General features: G+C 54.7%; 2 protein-coding genes across 2 annotated transcripts in view; both read left to right on the top strand.

Moving 5' to 3' along the window:
• Window positions 1-9936, top strand: part of LOC126570515 (cadherin-related tumor suppressor) — a 27642-nt gene extending 17706 nt beyond the window's left edge. The window contains exons 8-9 of the mRNA XM_050228315.1: window positions 279-5706; window positions 5783-9936. Coding sequence (XP_050084272.1) covers window positions 279-5706; window positions 5783-8771 — 8417 coding nt within the window. The 3' untranslated portion in view covers window positions 8772-9936. The remainder of the gene's footprint in view (window positions 1-278; window positions 5707-5782) is intronic.
• A 582-nt stretch (window positions 9937-10518) lies between these two features.
• Window positions 10519-15000, top strand: part of LOC126577827 (uncharacterized) — a 12905-nt gene continuing 8423 nt past the window's right edge. The window contains exon 1 of the mRNA XM_050239789.1: window positions 10519-13908. Within this exon, the coding sequence (XP_050095746.1) occupies window positions 10519-13908 (3390 nt within the window). The remainder of the gene's footprint in view (window positions 13909-15000) is intronic.

Genomic DNA, 15000 nt, shown 5'->3' with positions numbered 1-15000 from the left:
CCTCTTTGTGTCTTTTTCTCCTTCATTTTTTCCTCCTCTCTCTCTTTCCCTGTCTCTCTGGTCAGCTAATAACGGCGGTGACATAGCCGCAGAGCCGCAATCTGGACTCCTATTGGTCCCTAAAACACAACAATTCGCCTTGTTACATTTACCACTTGATTAGACTTTATGCAAAATCAGAAAAAAAGAAACGAAACGATTCTTGCTGCCATTTCTGATCGCTGATCTCTTTCTCTCTCTCTCTCTCTCTCTCTCTCTCTCATTCTCTCTTTGGTCAGGTTCGCCACCACTAACGGGAACGGGAACCGTTCGCGTGGTGGTACAAGACACCAACGATCACAGTCCGGAGTTTGAGCGGCAATCGTACTACGCGGTGGTGCCGGAGAACCAACCGATCGGCACGAAGGTGGTGTGGCCGCGGGCGACGGATAAGGATGCGAGCGCGAATGCCCGGATCGTGTACCGGCTGCTCGGTGAGCACGCGGACCGGTTTCGGTTGGATGCGGTCAGTGGCGAAGTAACGACCGGGGCGGCGCTCGATCGCGAAGACGTCCCGATCTATCAGTTCACGCTGATTGCCGGGGACAGCTCACCGACGGAGCCGCGGGCCACCACCGTCAATCTGACGATCGTGGTGCAGGATCTGAACGATAATAGTCCCGCGTTCGGTGCGTCCACCTTCCACGTCACCATCCCGGATCGCATCAAACCGGGCCAGTTCGTGTTCGGCGCCAAAGCGATCGACCGTGACGAGGGCATCAATTCGCGCATCCTGTACGCGATCACCGGCAAGGATGCGGCCAAATTTCGCATCAACGAGCACACGGGAGTGATTGAGGCGGCAGTCGAACTCTCGACACCGGTGTCCGGCTCCAATCCGGCCGATCTCGTCTATCGGCTCACGATCGTGGCGAATGATCAGGGTTACGAGCCACGATCGGTCAGTTGCGAGCTAGCGATCTCACTGAAACCCGCCCACCTCTTCCCGGTGTTTTCCTATCCCTCGGAGACGCAATTTGTGCTGCCGGAGGACATTAGCGATGGGAAGGTGGTAACGAAGCTGGCCGCTACTTCACCCAAGAAGGGTGCAATCGGGAACATTCGATACGCGATCGCTGGTGGGAATATCGGAGAAGCACTGCGTATCAACGCGAACAGCGGGGAGGTCACGGTGAACCGTGGTGGACTGGATTACGAGCGCAACCAACAGTACGAGGTGTGGATTGAGGCAGCCGATTCCGATCGACCGAGCTTACGCAGTGTGCTGCAGCTGATCGTCAACGTAACGGATGCGAACGATAACGCACCGGTCATGGATCAGCAGGTGTACGTGGCGGAAGTGATGGAAGAAGAGTCCCCGTCCCAGCTGATCGCCAAAGTATCTGCCACGGATGCGGACTCGGATGAGAATGGGCAGATCACGTACCAGCTGCGCGATGACTTTGAAGCGTTCGAAATCAACACGGACACGGGTGAGATCTACACCACGGTACGGCTCGATCGCGAGGAAATGGCATTCTACACGCTGACGGTTGATGCCGTGGATCAAGGGGTACCACAGCTGACCGGAAGTGCCGCGGTGCTGGTGAACGTGCTGGACAAGAACGACAATCCGCCCAAATTTACGCGCCTCTTCTCGGTCAACGTGACGGAGAATGCGGAAATCGGGCAGTTTGTGATCAAGATCACGTCTTCGGATTCGGATGTTGGGATTAACGCGAACGCGACCTACATCTTCACGGAGAATATTGGCAACAAGTTTAGCATCGATTCGACGACGGGGAATGTGACGGTAGCGGGCCACCTGGACCGTGAGCTGCAGGACGAGTTCATCCTGAAGGTGGCGGCCGTCGATGGAGCGTGGCGTACGGAGACCCCACTAACGATCACGATCCAGGATCAGAACGATAATGCGCCCGAGTTTGAGCACAGTTACTACAGTTTCAACTTCCCCGAGCTCCAGAAACCGATCCAGTTCGTCGGTCAGGTGATTGCGACCGATCGTGACAAGCAAGGTCCGAATTCGGTCATTTCGTACTCACTCCAGCAACCGTCGGATATGTTTTCGATCGATCCGGCCACTGGGGAGCTGTTTAGCAAGCGACGGATCCACTACAAGCACACCCAGATGTTCCCATCGCCGGAGAACATGTTCAGCTTGACGGTGCTGGCCACCGACAACGGGAAACCACCGATGTACACCGAGTGTCTCGTGAACGTAAACATTGTCGATGCAAACAACAATCCTCCGGTGTTTTCGCAAACGTCCTACCTGGCACCAGCCCCCAAGGGAGCGACTGTTGGCCAACGGATACTGCAGTTGATCGCGAAGGATGAGCTGGATTTCGGAGTGAATGCGGAGATCGAGTACCAGGTGATGGGTGGCAATGGATCGAGCAAGTTCGCGGTGAACAAGCTCGATGGTTGGGTTGTGGTTAGCGGAATACTCAACGAGGCTCCTGGTACGCTCTACACACTGAGCGTGCGTGCCATCGATCGTGGTGTACCACCGCAGCAGGATGAAGTGACGGTTACGATCATTGTGACCGGAGTGAACAACTTTGCGCCCGTTTTCCAGAGCCCTTCGTATCAGGTGATCGTCCCGGAGAATGAACCAGTCGGTTCGACGATACTGACCGTCAGTGCACCGGATAACGATGATGGACCGAACGGGATGGTGCACTACTCGATACTGGCGGGCAACGAACGGAACGATTTCTCCGTCCACACCGTTACCGGTGCGATCGTTATACGGCAACCGCTCGACTACGATCTGGTGCAGATGTACCAGCTCAACATTTCGGCCGAAGATCTCGGCTACAAGTCGAAGAAATCGATCGCCCTCGTCACGATCACACTGACGGACATTAACGACAATGCACCGTACTTCAACCAATCGCTGTACAATGCGTACATCGCGGAGAACTCACCCGCCAGTTCGTTCGTTTACCGTGCCCTGGCCCACGATCGTGACTCACCGAAGAATGCCATCATCGTGTACTCGATCATCGGTGGCACCGGGAAGGAACTGTTCACGATCGAACCCGGGAGCGGAGTGATCAGTTCACGCACAACCTTCGACTACGAGGAACAAGATCGCTACACACTGATCGTCGGTGCGGCAAATCCGGATTCGGTGATGCGCAACGAAACGAAAGTGATCGTACACATCACGGGAGTGAACGAGTACTACCCGAAGTTCGTTCAACCCGTGTTCCACTTTGATGTTTCGGAATCGGCCGAGATCGGTTCGAGTGTGGGCAGTATTCAGGCGACGGATAAGGATGCAGGAGAGGATGGTAAGGTGTACTATCTGCTGGTCGGGTCGAGCAACGATAAAGGCTTCAGCATACACGCCGATACCGGTGTGATCGTGGTGTCGCGCAATCTCGATCGTGAAACACAATCCCGGGTCGTACTGACGGTGCTGGCCAAGAACTACGGTGGTATCCGAGGTAATGACACGGATGAGGCACAAGTCATCATCTCCATCCAGGATGGGAACGATCCGCCCGAATTTCTGCTCGATCGCTACGAAACGACAATCTCGGAAGGTGATCCACCCGGTACCAAGGTGCCAGTGACGGTCAAAGCGATCGACAAGGATGTACGACCGCAAAACAACCAATTCAGCTACAGCATCATCGGTGGCAACAATGATCATTCGTTCAAGATCGATCCACAGTCGGGGCAGATCGAAACAGCCCGATTGCTGGACCGTGAGCGGATCCCCGTGCACAAGCTGATCGTGGGAGCGATCGATACGGGCGTTCCACCGCAAACCGGAACCACCCTCGTCCAGATCACCCTCTCGGACATTAACGACAATGGGCCAACGTTCGAGGGGAATGATACGATCGGTTCAGTGCTGGAGAATGAACCTCCAAATACGGTCGTCATGACACTCAGCGCTAGCGATCCGGATCTCCCTCCGAATGGAGCACCCTTCACGTACCATCTCGTCGGTGGACGTCACAAATCGTTCTTCACGCTCGAAAAGCATACCGGTGTGCTGCGAACGGTTCGTGCGATCGATCGCGAGACGACAGCGCAGCTTGAGCTGCTGGTTGAGGTGGAGGATAATGGTAGTCCACGGATGCGCACCCAGCACACGATCCTGGTGAACGTGATCGATCAGAACGATAGCCCATCGACACCGCGCATCGTCCATGTGCTGGTGTACGTGTTCAATGGCATTCCACGGGGTGATATCGCCAACGTACATCCGAACGATCCCGATCTAAACAGTGACTATCGGTGTAAGATCGTCAGTGATCTCAACAAACAACCGGTGACGGCATTCACGATCAGTAGCGGATGTTTGCTGCGACCGACTAGTGCTGCAGCAGTGGCCACCAGCCAACCTGGCAGTGGTGGTGGCGCTGGCGGTGGTTATACATTCCTCGTGTCCGGTAACGATGGAAAGCACTCGGACGTCATCTCGACCGTTTCGGTGGAGTTCCTCCACTTTGACAACAGCACAGTCGAGAGCTCCGTCACGATCGCACTGGCCAACGTGAGCAGTGCCGTGTTTTTGGCCAACTACTACCGGAACTTTGTGGATATTGCTAAATCCGCGATCGAACCGGCGGATGAGCTGCTTCTGTACAGCTTGGCGGATGTCGATCGGTCACTTCACATTACGATCGCCATCCGGAGTGCGGCCACCAAGGGTTATCGACCGAAGCAGTACGTGGTTGGCCGGTTGTCCCGCAAACTAGAAGCCATCAATCAACTGCTCGTCGGGGTTGGTGGGAATGCTGCTGCTGCTGTCGTCATCGGATACGTACCATGCCGTCCGGATACGTGCGAAAATGGAGGAACGTGCAATTCACGGATTCAAGTGCACGACCAGAACCACATCACCGACAGTCCATCGCTCATTTTCACCTCTCCGCTTGTGCGGAACGATTTCACGTGCCGGTGTTTGGACGGATATACCGGTGCGCGGTGTGATAAGCGACAGGATCCGTGCTCACCGAACCCTTGCCATGCCGGTGGTCAGTGCCGTCGCCAGGGGTACGATTTCCAATGTAGCTGCCCGACGAATCGTGAAGGCAAGTACTGCCAGCTCGAGCGTGGGGACATTTGTTCCAGTGGACCGTGCAAGAACGGTGGTTCGTGCCGGGAGAGTTCCGATGGATCGAGTTTCTTCTGCCTCTGCCGACCCGGTTATCGAGGGAATCAGTGTGAAACGGTGGCCGATTCCTGTCGTCCGAATCCCTGTCTGTACGGTGGCCAGTGCGTGAGCTTGAAACCGGGCTACAAGTGTAGCTGCGTTGATGGACGGTATGGGCGGCACTGTGAGAAGACCACGTTCGGTTTCCGCGAGCTCTCGTATATGGCTTTTCCGGCACTGGATTCGGCTACGAATGATATTTCGGTGATTTTTGCCACCACCAAACCGGATGCACTGCTCGTGTACAACTACGGTATCCAGAGCGGTGGACGGTCGGACTTTGTCGCCATGGAAGTGGTGAATGGGAGGGCGGTGTTTTCGTTCGGTGGTGCCCGGACTGCCATCACTTCGCTGGTGGTTGGTGCACCGTCGTCGCTGTCGAATGGTGAGTGGCACAAAATTACCGCGACACGGAATGGCCGCGTCATGTCACTGACGGTGAGCAAGTGTACGGACAATGGTGACTACTGCGATGACTGTCGTCCTGGTGATTCCGCCTGCTATGCTGACGATACGGGACCAACGGGGTAAGGGCAGCAGCAGGCTGTGAATGGCCTCCCATGATCTCGAAACTAACCACCCGTTTCTCTTCCTCTTCCCTAGGACACTGAATTTCAACAACCATTATCTACTGGTGGGAGGACTTATGGCAGCCGATCCGGTTCTCGAGCGACCGGGACAGGTGCATTCGGACGATCTGGTCGGTTGTGTGCACAGTGTTTCGATTAATGGCCGTGCGTTGAATCTGAGTCATCCAATCAAATCGTACGGCATCGAACGGACGTGTCAGCGACGGTCGAATGGTGGCGGAGGTCCTTGTAGTCTCGGTTTACCCGGTGATCCAGCACAACCACTGTGCGGTCCTTATGGCCAGTGTATGGACCGTTGGAACACGGCCCTGTGTCGGTGTGGCGATGCCATCCTTTCGCCCGATTGCTACAACTCCCTGGAACCGTACTCCCTCCAGGATGGTGCATTCATCGAGTACCAGATTTCGGAGAAACACAAGCGTATGCAGCTGCTGGAGAACATTTACAGTGGCCGGGGAAACATCTGGAGTTACGATGTGACACGCAACAAGCGGTACTCGGCCGGGCAGCAGCCACGGGCCACCGAGAGCATGTCCACGCTGACGATTGCCGAAGATCCGCCCAAGTACATGAGCATCCTGTTCAAGACGAACAAAGAGAACGGATTGTTGATCTACGCCGCCACCAACAAGCACTTTACCTCGATCGAACTGAAGCAGGGCCGTCTGTCGTACACCTCGAACCAGACGTCCTACGTTAATGTGTCCTCTTACCCGCATGACAGTGCCGGCGCTAATGGTGGCAGCTCCGGTGGATCACTCGCCGATGGACGGTGGCATAATGTGACGATTCATTCGCATAATCGTATCCTGCAGGTGCTGATCGATGGGCGGAATGTGGTGTCCGGTGATTTGGATGCATCGGGGGTGCACGATTTCCTCGATCCCTACCTGACGGTCCTGTCCGTTGGGAATGTGCGGCGCGAATCGTTCGTTGGTGAGGTGATGCCAGCGTACTTCCAGGGTTGTCTGGCGAACTTTACGATCAACGGCGAGATTCAACCGTTCAACGGGTCGGGCAGTATCTTCCAGACGGTGGTGCATCATGGCGCTGGGGTGTTGCAGGGTTGCGCCTGGGATGTGCTCGGTACGGCGCAGGTGACGAATCCGCTCAACATCGGCATCACGCTGGTGATCGTTTTCTTTGTGATGCTGCTGATCGGGATCTTTATCTCGTTCCTGGTCGTGCGCTGTCGCAAGCAGCACAAGGAGAAAAGTGGTGCCCTGGTCGGTGGCCACTCGTCGGTGGGGCTCCATTCGTCGAAGCAACAGAATGGAGGCGCCACGATGCTCGGTGGTGTCGGTGGTCTCGTATCGAACGTGGGCAGTGGAGGGCCCGGTGGTGGCGGTGGAGTTGGTGGTGGTGCAGGAGGTATTGGCGCAATGCACGGTGGTGACGGTCAGGGGCGCAGTTTACACGTGAACGATCTTTCGATCGTGGGCTATCATACGGAGAATGGGGCGGATATGTTGCGTGGTGTCGGTGGCCATCATCTCGTCGGTCCGGAGTTGATTTCGAAAAAGTACAAAGAACGGGATCTCAACTCTGGTGAACCACAGCGTCCCCAGCGGCCAGATATTATCGAACGGGAGGTGGTGAGCAAGAGTCCTCCGTTGCGGGAAGATCATCATCCACCGTTGCCACCACCGAGCCAGTCACATCATGCGCACGATCACACCAACCCGTCGATGGACCTGGGTTCGGAGTATCCCGAGCACTACGATCTGGAGAATGCCAGTTCGATCGCACCGTCAGACATCGATATCGTGTATCACTACAAGGGTTACCGGGAGGCGGGTGGTGTGAGGAAGTACAAAGCCACACCACCGCCGGTGGCAACGTATACGCACCACAAGCACCAAACGTCGGCTGCCCAGCAGCAACAGCATCGCCATTCGCCGCATCACGCCGGTCCGTACGCACCGAGGGTTCCGCCACAAGCTAGTCAACCGCCACCCTCGAATCCTACACCTCGCCAGCATCAATCGACCCCACTGGCCCGCCTTTCACCCAGTTCCGAGCTGAGTTCGCAGCAACCGCGCATTCTCACGCTTCATGACATCTCGGGAAAGCCGCTCCAGAGTGCACTCCTGGCTACGACGTCCAGTTCGGGCGGTGTGGGCAAGGATGCACTGCACAGTAACAGTGAGCGTAGCCTCAACAGCCCCGTGATGAGCCAACTGTCCGGTCAGAGCTCGAGTGCAAGCCGTAAAAATCCCGGTGGACCTTCGCAACCATCGAACGTCAACTCGGTCGTCGTTGTGCCGGTGGTCGGTCCGATGGGACTGACGGCCGAGGAGATTGAACGGTTAAACTCACGCCCCCGGACCTCCAGTCTCGTGTCGACGCTGGATGCCGTGTCTAGCAGCAGTGAAGCGCCCCGTGGCGTACCGGCCCCTCATCTTACCCACATGCATCACTCGCCCGCCGTCGATGCACACAGTTCTACCTCAACCGATGAGAGTGGCAACGATAGCTTCACCTGCTCCGAGATCGAGTACGATAACAACAGTTTGAACGGGGACACGAGCGCGACCATCAGCACCGGCAACAACAACAACAACAACAACAACAACAAGTATCACGGAAAATCGGCCCGCGATGAGGCGAGCAACGGGGGCAAGCTCGGTCGTTCGGTCGATGTCGGTGGGAATGGCGGTGGACCGGGCAGTGGTAAACCGGGACCACCGCACCTACCACCGGCCTCATCGTACGATGGGTTCGATTCGTCGTTCCGTGGATCGCTCAGCACGCTCGTCGCTTCGGATGATGATCTGTCGAGCCACATGGTCGGTATCTATCGGCAACCGAACGGCGGGGGCACATCGCCCCAGTCGGCCACCGGTTGGGACTATCTGCTCAACTGGGGGCCCAACTTTGAGAGTCTCATGGGTGTGTTCAAGGATATTGCCGAGCTGCCGGACACGGTGAACCGTGGGCGGGTGCCCAGTTCGCTCCGCATACCGACCGGTGTACAGAAACCACCGGAAGAGTACGTCTAGGAGGCCTAGAACAGTCGATAGAGCAATAGAAATGTGTAAAATAAATTGTACAAAAATTGCACCCAGCAACCCTAGGTGGTGAAGAAGCAAACTCTAGCTAAATGAAATGATCAATGCGTGAAGCGCGCTGTAGATATGCGGTAGAGAGTGAGGTAGAAGGGGAAAAGATAGATGCGCCAGGATGAGCCAGAAGACATGGACTGGATGCCTTGTATCAAGGACTTCCACACAAAGCGATTGGCAAGCGCAGGTGCATGAGAACCCCCGGGGGAAATCGTATAGATAGTGTAGATATGTAGTGTTTTACATTTTACTGCTTAAACTACCATTAAAACACAGACGCACGCAAGTGCGTTGCATTTATCCAGCAGCGAGCGGCCAACTAGATGAAATCGTTGCGTTACCCGTCCCTCGACAGGCGCTCGCCAAAATGTGTGCTACCGCTGCCGTGCTCTCTACGCAGGATCAAAGGAACCATCGGAACCAAGGTTTGAACGGGTGGTCATTGTAAATATTTTCCTTCTTTTTTTAAACGTGTATGTCCGAAACCTGCGCGATATGCTTGCCATATGCTTTTAAGTAAACGCGGTAGAGAAAAAAAGAGAAGAATAGAGCAGGTTACGAGAGAAAAAGAAAGAGAGAGAGAGAGTGCGGGCGAAATACGAATTATACGTACCAGGAGCCTAGAAGAGGGGGGGGGGGAAAGAAAAAAAATTATCTAAACAAAACCGGCCATGTCACAGCCAGAGCATGTGTGTTAATGTGTAAAAGAGAAACGCGAGAAACTGTTATGAGACTGGACTTTTAATTACTTAGCAACGTTCGTTTTTAACCACCCGCGGCGGAACTCCCGCGCCCCGAAAGGCGCTTTTTATTTTTAGGCTTAGAAGGGGGGAGGGGCGCTCCCTTGTTCGGTTCGGTTGTTTTATTAAAAAGTTTTGCGCATATTATTTTCGGCCCCATCACAATCCACCCACCCAGCCCGCGCCCACCAGCCCGCGCCCGCTCGAAACGGTCATCACTCAGGTAGAGAGCGAGGATCACGGAGGGGGTGGGGGGGTGGGAGTGATTTTAAAATAGAGAGTGACTCGACTCGACTCGGCCATCGCGGCCATGCGGCATCGGCAACGGAAAATCAATCCACATGACATCATTTTTCTCGAAATAAAATCTTAATCTACTGTACAACATGTTCGCTTTGTCGTTTGCGTCCGAATACTACGAATAACTACGAATGGCGGTGTCACTTTCCAGGAGGTTCGTCACAACGGATTCACAGCACCACCACCACCACGGAGCGCACGGAGCGAAAGTGCGGACTCATTAGCGGATGATTGTTGCAGTTGCACTGAGCAGTTGGGTCAGGCCCCCGAAATGAAATCAATGGGTCCTGTAGCCCGATGTAGAAGTAGGTCGCTGGACCGTCGGATGGGACCGGAATTCGGTCTCTATGGCGGTTGGACACCACAACACAAAACGGGACCCAGGGACGGTGTACCTGAATGACCAACCGAGGGCCGGAGCGCATGCCCGCACAAAGAGAATTGTGGCGGCGATTCCTTCGGTAGTAACCTTTCACAGACACAGGACACGCGTACGCGTGTTGGTCAGTATCAAGTGACGGCTGGTGCGGTTCGGTTCGGTTCGGTTCTGGTGCTCCCGGGAATGTTCTTTTCCGTGTGCGCGATATTGTTTGCTTACAAATTGCTGCTGCTGTTGGTGGTGCCGCTGGTGATGCGTTGAGGATATGTTTTTCCGGCGTGTGTTTGCGAAGGGCAACAACAACAACAACAACACGGGTGGTTATTCTTCAAACAGTGGGAGCAGTGGTTCGTCGGGAAGTGGTGGAGAAGGAGCGCCATCGAGAATGTCGTCGAGTGTTCCGACGGAATCGCCGGCCCGCTATCGGCGGGCACTGAACGTCGAGAGTAACCATCGGGTGCTGTCGGTGTTGCAGCTGACTCCGCTCTGGGAGTACATCATACGCAACAATGAGCTACCGGTGGGGCTGAACATGAACGAGCTGTTCCGCGAGTTCCTCGAGCGGTTGCATGATCCCGAGTTTCAGGTTCGCCAGCACGCACTGCGTGTCCTGATCGACGTGATCATTGTGCTGCGTGACGAAACGGACGTTTACTTTGGCCCGTTGCTACCACCGATCATTGACAATCTTGGCCATCCTTCGCCGGCCGTTCGGAAGGGGGCACTGGACGTGCTGAAGGTGTACATCGCTCAGACCAAGCTACCGGAAACGGTGATGCTGGAGATCATGAACTATGGCATGGATCGTAATCCAAAGGATCCGCTCAGCAGTCGGTACATCGTGGGGGTGATGCTCGCGCTACCCTCCCTCATCCAGCCCGCCATCCTAACGGCCAAACGGACCTTCATCTTGCGCGCAGTGATCAATGCGCTCGGTGGTAAGATGGTACAAATCACCTACCAAGAGATAGCGTTAAAGATTCTGCTGAAAATCAAAAACACAATCGGTTCCCGTGAGTTCTACGAGTGCATTTCCGTGGCGTACCGGCGGGATTTCGATTTACTGTGCAACGTGTACGGACTGCCCAATCCTCCCAAGAGTCCACGGCGTGATGTGACGTCGATGGCACCCCCCGGAGCAACTGATGGTTCAATTGTGAAATCATGGAAACCCCACCCACCACCGGCTGTCATTTCTCAGCCTCAGCAACAGCAACCTCTGTCTCCGAAGGCCCAGCGCTGGAAATCGGGTAGCCAGGTGGATCTGTCACGCACGACGATGTACGAACCGGCGGCTGTCGCCATTACCGGTCGGCCTGGGTTGACGCATGATTATGCCCTCACTAAAACGCCCACCGGGGCACCGATGTTGCGACGCGTCAGTCTCGAGAAGATCGACGATTCGAAGGTAATCCTCGAGACGGAGATCAAGATCAACAAAGAATCGGTTACGATGCGTATCCTGGAAGCGCAGGAAAGCACAGGGCAAGGGCAAGGGCAGGGGCAGGGGGAGAACTCCAACTCCTACAGTGAGGAAAGTGATGAGGACAATTCCAACAAGCGATTCGGGGTGGTGCGCGTACTGACCGATAGCGAGCTGGAGGATAGTGTAACGGTGAAATCGATCGGTGGCACGTCATCCACCTCGCGCTATCACGAATCAGCCATGCTCGATGGTGGTGGTGATGATGATGATGATGATCCTGATCTTCCGCTCTCCTCCGACATGGACTACGTGCGGCGTACACCGAGACGAGTGCGGTTCGGGGGGGAAATTGTGAAAATGCGCACCCCGGACAGTGACACGTTCGATCAGAGCGATCAGGATGCCCTCGGAGGTTCGCAAACTTCAAACTCGAGCATGATTACCTCACTGACGACAACGACTGCCACGACATCGGCAACGAACCAGAGCACGGCCACTTCGATGCCATCGTTGCGTTCTTCGCTGAAATCTGCTTCATCGATCAGCGAACGAAGTGCCTCGTCAAGGGCGGCCATGATGCGTCGCCAGTACTCGCAATCGGCGGACACGGAACGATCGTATCATTCCTCGGCCGGTACCGGAATGTTCCTTAGCTCCTCCGAGTACAGTAACACCGGGAAGCCGGATCGAGCGCACACCGACATGGAGAATGATACATCCTTTGTCAGCTCACTGGTTGAGGATGGGCACGATGTGTCCGATCGGGAGGATAGCAACGAGCGGCTACCGAGTGACTCTCCGCCATCGGAACCACCACCACCACCCGCCGTGATAGCGAGCCGTCCCAAGTCATCGCACACGGTGAGATCCGCTAAACCACAGAATGCCACCAGGACACCACCAACACCACCACCACCAGCAGCAGCACCAGCGCCGGTGCAACCGGAAGTGAAGCAACCACAACACCCCGAAACACCCGACAATCAGAGTCAGCCCGTTGTGCCGGTGACGGTGCCGGTACCAGTGCCTGCGATACCGGAACCACCGAATGCCAGCTCGCTTTTGGCCGATAAGATCGAAGAAGTGAAGCAAGCGATCCAGGGCATCGAGAACAAGATTAACAATGTCGTGCTGAAGAAGGCCGAGTCTGTGGATGTGGCCGGAACGGCCTCAACACCCAAACTGGAGCCAACGCTTTCACTCGAGGTGCTCATGAAGACGACCAACGCGGACACGGCGGACAACTTGGAGCAAGGTCCGCTGCAGGAAGAGCAAAACCAAAAGGACTACACCAAGGAGCTAAACATTGAGATACCGAAGGAGGAAAAGCTTCAGAATGCGCCACCATCGCCGGGTAAATCACCGAGAAAATCACCGAGAAAGTCACCGAGAAGGTCCCCCAGCAAATCGCCGGCCAAGAAACCAGCAGTGAAACCGGGACGATCAGGCATTCCCAGGTTGAATACTATGCCATCGCCTAAAACGATGCGAAAAGCCACGGGACAGGGCAAGGGAGGAGATACTTCCAAGAACCAGCTTACACCTCACGCAGCTCATGAGTCCACGGAAGCCGAACGAGGCCGTTCACGGTTACGTAGCCGTTCCGCAACGTCCATTAACCTAAAGCCACGCAGCGTGTACGTGAGTCCTTCTTCGCTCAGTCCAGCACCGCACAGTGGCATCGAAATCATGCACAATCTCCTGAGAAGTCCATCCACGTCACCACACCGAAGTCGACGGAAAACATCGGCCAACAGTAACAAATCCGGTGACTTTGGCCGGACAGCTTCCGCGGGAAGTGACACAAACAACAACCAGATAATCGGCGCGGACGATGGCCGTAGCGATAAGTGTATCAGTGTGAACGAGGATGACATCTATGATGTGTTTGGGAAAACCATAGCAACGCAGACATCGGTGGATGAGATTTCCGAGCCGTTCCTGCCCTTCAGTCGGTCTCCTTCCTGGGTAACGGTGACGAACGACGAGCGGCAACGATATTCAAATGGCAACAATGCTGCTGGGCTCATCACGGATAGTGGAACTCGCAAGGACATACCACATACTACCAGCAACGACGGTGATAGTGGACTCCTACAATCCGCGGACGTTTCTGCACGATCGGCTTCACCCAAACCACAAACGGCCGCCGATCCGCAAAAGATCATCACCTCTTGGGAGGACCTAGGCATCGTTGACCGTCTCACGCTGTTCCAGTTAAAAAGTGGCGTAAGTTCCTCTGTTTCGTCTTTGTTGGCGCGTATCGCGCTACAAGTAGTGCCGCTGTGCCAGTCAGTCAGTCAGTATCTAGATCAGTCAAAGAAACGAGGGAAAGAAGCGCGACGGCGGCAAAGAAGAAAATGCGGCCCCTATTAGGACCCCCCCATTCCAATTTTCTCGGCAACGGCAAAGCTCGTCTAAGCGTCTTGACCTCCTTCCTGGGGCAATTTACACAGAAATTGAAAACCCGGCCGGCAATGGCCTGTAGCGGAAGGGAGCGAATGGGTACCAGCATGGCACGGAAGACTGCCAAAGGAATCACCGTGACGCAAGGGACCTTTGGGAGGGCGGTGGGGGGACTCAAAAGTACGCCTCGTGAGAAAGAGAGTAATGTCGCTCCGAAAAAAAAACAGAAATCAACCAACTTTCATTCCATGAAGAATGGTTTACTAGAAGCCAACACACCGCGCCAGGACACCCTTGCCAATCCTGCCTCACGCCACTCAGTAACACTTCGTGGCTCGTGTCCGAGTGACCCTCATTTCGTGGACTGCCCGCCCGTGGGGGGTTTGATTTTTCTTAGTCGCAGTCGCAGTCGCAGTAAGCCTCGCCTGCTGTTGCTGCATGATGATTTACACCGAAAAGCGGTGTTTAATATCCAAGCAGCCACGCGTCTTGTGGACAAATTGACGTCACACTTCCCGCGGCATTGCGACACTCTAACGTTTTGCTTTAAAGTTGAAAATTAATGGCAATCATTTAGGAAGAAAGGAACACAATGCGTACGATTTTAAACGTTTGAGAAAAGTTTATTCGTGCGTTATTTTCGCTTTAATTTAAAGGGGGGCTTTGGTATTTAATTTCATCTATGACACATAGTTTTAACATTTTTCCCTAAAAGCTGATCCTTTTAAGAGTATTGTGTAAAAGTTTTGGATCAATCGTGGAAAAACTGACAAAGATACAGATTTTTGAAAATCCGTGTTTCATACAAGGCTCCATGCAGCTCGCTACTTTGAAGAGCGTTTCCTCAAAACCAATGTTTTCAAAGTCGGTGCCCATCGTACCGTAAAAACTACTGGAACGATTGGTTTGAAATTT

The sequence above is a fragment of the Anopheles aquasalis genome, chromosome 2 (assembly GCF_943734665.1).
Source record: "Anopheles aquasalis chromosome 2, idAnoAquaMG_Q_19, whole genome shotgun sequence".
NCBI lineage: Eukaryota > Metazoa > Arthropoda > Insecta > Diptera > Culicidae > Anopheles > Anopheles aquasalis.
This window is presented reverse-complemented; position numbering and strand designations above follow the sequence as displayed.